Source organism: Hibiscus syriacus, unplaced genomic scaffold, assembly GCF_006381635.1.
Source record: "Hibiscus syriacus cultivar Baekdansim isolate YM2019G1 unplaced genomic scaffold, ASM638163v2 tig00117011_pilon, whole genome shotgun sequence".
Taxonomy (NCBI): Eukaryota; Viridiplantae; Streptophyta; class Magnoliopsida; order Malvales; family Malvaceae; genus Hibiscus; species Hibiscus syriacus.
In genome coordinates, this window is record NW_024063523.1 from 287,438 (window position 1) to 294,171 (window position 6,734).

General features: G+C 36.5%; 2 protein-coding genes across 2 annotated transcripts; both read right to left on the reverse strand.

Annotated features, from left to right (window-relative positions):
• Positions 1–596: 596 nt before the first annotated feature.
• LOC120195276 lies at positions 597–1,172 on the reverse strand. The gene has a single exon (XM_039197349.1). The coding sequence runs from the start codon at positions 1,170–1,172 to the stop codon at positions 597–599; it is 576 nt and encodes a 191-aa protein (XP_039053280.1).
• A 1,967-nt stretch (positions 1,173–3,139) lies between these two features.
• LOC120195277 lies at positions 3,140–3,858 on the reverse strand. Its single transcript, XM_039197350.1, has 2 exons — positions 3,366–3,858; positions 3,140–3,279 (listed from the first exon to the last, which is right to left on the reverse strand). The coding sequence occupies exons 1-2, from the start codon at positions 3,856–3,858 to the stop codon at positions 3,140–3,142; spliced, it is 633 nt and encodes a 210-aa protein (XP_039053281.1).
• Between the last annotated feature and the right edge of the window lie 2,876 nt (positions 3,859–6,734).

Genomic DNA, 6,734 nt, shown 5'->3' on the forward strand with positions numbered 1-6,734 from the left:
AGTGGGTAGCCCATGAAAGCTCACCTTCCTAGTGGCTTACTCTTAGGTTAACACCGCAGAGTAAAAGAATAGCCTTCCATAGGCTTTTGGCATAATCACATTCAAAGAAAATGTGGCTTCTAGTCTCAGGCACCAAATCACAGAAGAGACATCTATCATTCTCTATGACTATACCCATTCGCATCAATCTCACCCGAGTGGGGAGCCTGTCCAAAATGGTCATCCACGGGATTATGTTGTGCTTAGGAATGCGCCCAGAAAACCAAACCAAATGATGGCAAACAACCTTGGGAGCCATGATGCGCAAGTCCTCCTATATATGCCTTGTATTGAGAACACAATCACGATTAACAAAGAGATGGTTAATCGTATGCCTCATCTTCAACAACTTTTTGAAATTCCAGCTAGCATTAGTAAGAGGAATCATCTGCCAAAAATATGCATTTTTTTATAACATAGGATCGAGTCCAAGCCACCCATAAAGAGCCCTCATCTGACAATAAGCTTCGAATCAATTTCACAGAACAAACCTTGTTCCATCATTGTATGTTAATAACACCAATTCCCCCTTCAGACTTCGGTAGACAGATCTGCCTCTAGCTCACCCTAGCTCTATTGGCAGGTAAATCAGCACCCTTCCAGAAGTACCGAGAGCATAACTGCTCAACTTTCTTAATCACCCCCCGAGGAAGCATAACCTGCCTGCACCAGTAATTAGTGAGGCTAAACAGGACATCATGCACTAATTGTAGCATGCCAGCAAAACTCAAATGCTTATTTTCCCACAAGTTCAACCTTGCTCTGATTTTGTCAATGAGGCTCAGGCAATCATTCTCCGTGAGCTTCTTGGTCACCAAAGAAATCCCTAAGTATCGAACAAGGAGCTTGTCTAATTTAAAACCAGTGGTCTCACTGATAATATTGCATTGAGCAGTAGTTAACCCAGCTACAAAGATCTTACTTTTTCTAACATTAAGCTTCAACCCTGACATAAAATAGAAAACTTCCAGCACAGCTGTGACACCACTGATGGAATCAATTAAGGGTTTGTAAAAGATAAGAAGATCATCCGCGAAACAAAGATGGGTTAAGTCGATTCTTTTACACTTGGGATGATAATTGAAAATCCCCTTAAGAGCAGCCAGGTTCAAGAGACTAGATAACACATTCATGGCAAGCACAAAGAGATAAGGTGAAAGGTCACCTTGTCTAACTTCTCGAGCCCCCTAAAATAACCAACTAAACTGCCATTTATTACAATCGAGTAGCTAGGCTTGGTAAAACAAGCAGAGATCCAGCCAATAAATTTAGCAGGAAGACCAAGAGCAATGAGAACAACAACTAAGAAATCCCAATTAAGAGAATAAAACGCTTTTTGCAAATCCAACTTCATGGCACATCTAGGGGATATGTTCTTTCTACTATAGCCCCTAACAACCTCATAGGCAAGGAGGGTATTATCCACTATACTCATTCCTTTAACAAAAGCAGTTTGATTCTTTAAAACCATGCTAGGGAACACAGTAGATAATCGTCTAACTAAAATCCTAGTAATGAACTTATAAATCATTGTGCAGCATGATATAGGCCTAAAGTCCTTGACTAAACTAGGGTTTGGCACCTTTGGGACCAAGACTACAGCTGTGGAATTAAAATCAGGGAGGATAAAAGATCTGTCAAAGCAGTACCTGATAGCATCAACAAAGTCCACACCCACGATGAACCAAGCTTTCTTGTAGAAGAAGGGGTTAAAGCCATCAGGCCCATGATATTTATCATTTCCTTGCCCCCATATGGCTTCCTTAATTTTAGCATCAGACACATCTCTGCATAGCTCATCATCAGCACCTATAGGGAGAGAATAATCAAGGAGATCCCTAATAGTTGAAACATTACTGCCCTGAACATTTCCATCTGCCAAACCCAGTTGATTCTAAAAAAACTTAATCACCTCAGCTAAAATACCATCAAAAGAGTCCAATCTAGAACCAGATTGGTCATAAAGAACTCTGATTGTATTGCTCTTCGTTCTTCTAGGCACTACTGAATGGAAGAATTTAGTCCCTTGATCTCACTCCTTGATCCAATTGGCTTTTGCTTTTTGTTTGTAAAAAAGTAACTCAGCCTCTTCAAGATATTTGAGCTCCCTTTCAGCTTGAAGTTCATTATCAATGTTACTGTCAACAAAACCCTAGTTAAGATTTGTACGTTGAATGCTAAGCAGTTAATCTCTCTTCTATTTCACCTTGTTCGAAATGTCGTTGAAATGAACTCTATTAAAAGCCTTGATAGAGCACTTTAACCTTTTCAATTTCTGGAATAAGATCTGAGCTGGATTTCCAACCATTGGTTGCTACCAGGATTCCCTCGCAATGTTCAAAAAACCTGGATGCAAGGCCCAAAAGTTGAAAAACTTGAAAGGTTTTGGCCTTGCAGTAGGGGCTGCCTTGTGAAGCCACACAAAAGCAGAGCAGTGATCCGAGTCCCCAGGGGCCTGAAACTCCACAGTAGAGTTAGGGAAAACATCGATCTACCTCGGGTTGACCAGGACACAATCAAGCTTGCGAGCTAAATAAGCATTCGGCTGTTTATTTGACCAAGTGAAACAAGGACCATTGTAGGGTGATGAAAAATCCCCACATTTTCCACACAATTACGGAATTCAGAAATGTCAGCCAAAGTTGTGGAACTAACACAAACTGAGCTTTCCTCAGCATTCAGGATAACGTTGAAGTCACCACCTATTAACCATGGTAGATCCCCCACAATACATTCCAGAGAATTAAGTTGATTCCATAACTGTCTTCTACCATTTCCCTCATTCAAGCCATAAACATCAGTAAGAATAAAATTGTTGCCCTCAAAAGCACCTCTAACAGGAACACATTGGTAAAAATAGAAACAACTGAGCAATTCATACATCTACGCCAAAGAACCCAAATTCGACCGTTGGAAGCATGATTATAATTACAACATGCTTCCCAGTCGCTAAAATTATGATTTAGAATAGCCACAGAACCATCCACCTTAACTCTAGTTTCCAATAAATAGAGAATATCAATTTGGCAGTTTGTAACCCATCTCATCAATTTACCTTGCTTGCGAGGATTATTAAATCCTCGAACATTCCAATAGCAAATTAACATGAGGGATTTAGGGAAGAAGAGGCACCACCTCTATCCTCTAGCTTCATAACTTTGTCAACCAGCTTCTTCTTCTTTGACTTCAAATCCTGGACCAGTTTAGCCACACAAAACGATGTTGCTCGTTGCTTCTTACCTGAGTCCTCAACAGGTTGCAAATCTTCAGGATCAATGGAGCTAAGAACCTCAAATTTATTTTTGGAGCCCCCATAGTAGTTTTACCTGGCCTACCACTTCCACGCTTCATAGGGGAATTACTTCCAGAAGGACCCTCTTTAGTGGTCAACTTAGTGTCACATTTAGTTCCTTCCCCTATAGCAGCTCGAGCTTTTTCTAAACAAGTATCAACAACACCTTCAGTATTACACAGAGCAATCTGTCCAGCCTGAATGCTTCCTTCAGGAACTACTATAGAATTTTGCCCCTCAATCTTAACTACACTATTATTTACAGCATCTTCCAGTTTAGTCTCATGTACAGTTTGTTTAACCCTCCATTCTTGCTTCTTCCCCAGAGGATAGAATTTAACAGAGTGCCCAAACCTCTTACACTCCACACAAGATGAAGGTCTCCAAGGCACAATAACCTTGATTCGGGCAATAGAATCATCGTAAAACAATACATCTATGTAATCTGGAATCTTAGAATTTACAGTAATTTCTATACAAACCCTAGCAAACTCCAATCTCTCCCTAGAAGCTGTGATAGAGTCCATGTGTAAAGGCTTACCGATTGCACTTGTAATGTAGCTGAGCCCACTCTTCGAGAATAGCTCTAGGGGGACATTGAAGAGCTGAAACCATATTGGCATGCGAACCAATTCGAAGTGAAGCTCCTTCAAATTCGGCTCTCACTTCTTGAGGAAGAGAGGTTTGTGCTGAACATGCCAGAGACCATTCTCTAAAACCCAGTCCCTGGCGTACGAACCAGTAAAAGAAAAAACAAAAAGATTGGATCCTGCCATGCTCACCTTCACCAGAGCAGCCTTGTTCCACATCAAGTCAATTGTCTTCTGTAACAGTCCAAAATTGGGAGTTGAGCCTATAAATTGCCCAACTAAGGCGTATCTCCATTCTAAAATTCCCTCCTCAAATATGTGCTTCGGTGGCTTCACAATAAACGAGCCCTCAATCTCCATTGGGGGAAAAAATCTAATTCTTGTTCATTACCCACTGTGAACAATTTCCTCCAATTAGTTGTAGATCCAGTAGACACCACCATCAAAAACCCCAAAATCGCAAGCAGAATCAAGAGAGATTCAATCTAATCAAGAAATCAAGAAAGAAGGATGACTCGTCTTCAATCGTTGTTAGTCTTGCTAACATGCATCGAGAGAGAAGGCTTAACGTACGCCATCCTAAAAAATTATATATTTTAGCTATACCTTTTTTTAAAAATTATATTTTAGTTTCATTTTGATTAATCATTTTCAAAAAATTAATTGAATTATTGATGTGATATTTTTTTTATTTTTTTTTCAAAAATAATAACATTATTTTATATTGACATATCATTATTACTGTTAAATTTTTAATGATAAAAATTAAAATATGATTTAAAAAACAATATTTAAATGACAAAATGCATAATTTGTTCTAAAATATATATTATAACCGTTGAAAATGTTTTTAATCGACGTTTGATGAAAACTAATTATATAAGAAGATGGGTTTTAAGTTCACGATTTCATTTTAAAAAAGATAATAAATAATATAGATTATGGGTCTGTTTTAAGATATATCTTCATGAAATCAATTAGGTATTTTTGCTCATTTTAGTTGGGTTCATCGTGGTTAATTTTTATTTTTAACAATGACAGTTGATTTTTATTAATAAAATTGGAGAAATCAAAATTTCAACTCATCTAAAGAGAAAATTAGAGACAATAGTCACAAAAAACTACATAAGATAAAAAATTTAAATCCAAAGATACGAAGGGACTGAAACCTTTCAAACATCAGAACAATCCAATAACTTTCATAAAATTCTTTATCTTTGTCTAACAAGACGCTTTACAATGTGATAAAAAGAGTGGTGAGCGAACCAAACAATTTGGTAGATTGTTTCGCTCAGTTGGTAGAGCACAAGGCTCTTAACCTTGTGGTCGTGGGATCGGGTCACTCTGAGGGCAATTCATAACGGAGGTCTTCCACGGAAGTTGCTCTCAACCTGGTGTTGGGGGCAGCCTACTATCCTACCTCCCCCTTACCCCATTACATATGTGAATAGGGTCAACTAATTTTTTTTTCGCTACATAATTTTGATTATATCGGCAAACAATCATTTACAAAAGAATAGATTTGACAATGCTTAACCACCGACAAACTAATCAGAAAATAAATGTTGTGAGGATCTTTGTGGAAGTACCAACACGGCCGTCGAAGTATGTGAAAAACTTATCGAAACCCACAAGGAATGTGTCACAAGAACAGTGAAAAAACGTATCACAAAAACAGAGAAAAACGAGTCACAAAAATAAATATTCTTATTTAAAAATGAAAAAAAAACTAAAAAAAGAAGAAGACAAAGACATAATATGAAAAATAACAAGTAAAATAATAATTATCGACAATCGACGACCAATATTAAACCTAGTGTTGTTGTTGGCTAAACAAAAAATAATGGAAGAGAAGAACACGATACAAGAATATTAAGAGAAAAATATTAGATTTAAGAAGATAAAAAAATCTTTCATCATGGTAAGTTAATTTTAATTATTTAGAACCAAAATATAAAACGACATGTTTTGGAACTTACTATAAGTTTCCACTGCCGATTAAACTGAAAATTTTGAAATCTGTCAAAGTTCAATAATTATTAATTAAGGAAGCAATTTCCATTCACCTGTCACACTATTCTAATATAATTTATTTTATTTGGTCTTCAGTGCCTGACAAAGGGACCCATTGGGATAAGGAAAGAGGGTTGATATTAAGGCAATAGTGGGCTTAGTCGGTGGTTGCAAGGAACATTGCATTCGCAGTGGGGTTGGAGCCCTTACGGTCTTCGGGAATCTTTTAATTTTGGATATTTAAATTACGTTTTATTGGTGTATTTTTTTAAAAGTGATTTTACATTCACTAAAATTAAAAATTATAAATAAAAATACTATTCTGATGAATCGTATAAAATTTTGATAGAAAATTTGAAAGATGATATTGGAATAGCAATTGACGTGGGTTTCCTCGTAACGAAGTGCATAGCCTTCTAATGCAACAAAAAAAGAAGAGGACTTTGCTACTTGTTTATTAGGCAATCATGACCCAACATTTTGCTTCCCCTCTTGTTGTCTTGTTTCAGACCATCTGGTCAACACTGCCAACTATATAAATTACTCGTTCCTCCTTTTTACTCCGTACAAGTGGCGTGTTCTCGAGGATGCTTTTAAATAATTTTATTTTTATTTTTTATAATTTTATTTTTATATTTTAAAAATTCAATTAATCAGTTGACATCATTAAATTTTCATTAAAGAATTACTATTAAAAATAAACAATTCAAAGAAAATTTAGATTTTTTTTACTGATATTTGGTCTAATTTTTTATCTTTATAAAATATAAGATCAAATTTTGATAAATTAAAATAAAAAA

Excerpts from the sequence above, each read along its gene's own strand:
- LOC120195277 (XM_039197350.1), bottom strand. The coding sequence starts at position 3,858 with ATGGACTCTATCACAGCTTCTAGGGAGAGATTGGAGTTTGCTAGGGTT. Across the intron at positions 3,280-3,365 it reads GCGTGGAAGTGGTAGGCCAG|GTAAGAAGCAACGAGCAACA; the intron begins GTAAAACTACTA and ends TTGAGGACTCAG.
- LOC120195276 (XM_039197349.1), bottom strand. The coding sequence starts at position 1,172 with ATGAATGTGTTATCTAGTCTCTTGAACCTGGCTGCTCTTAAGGGGATT.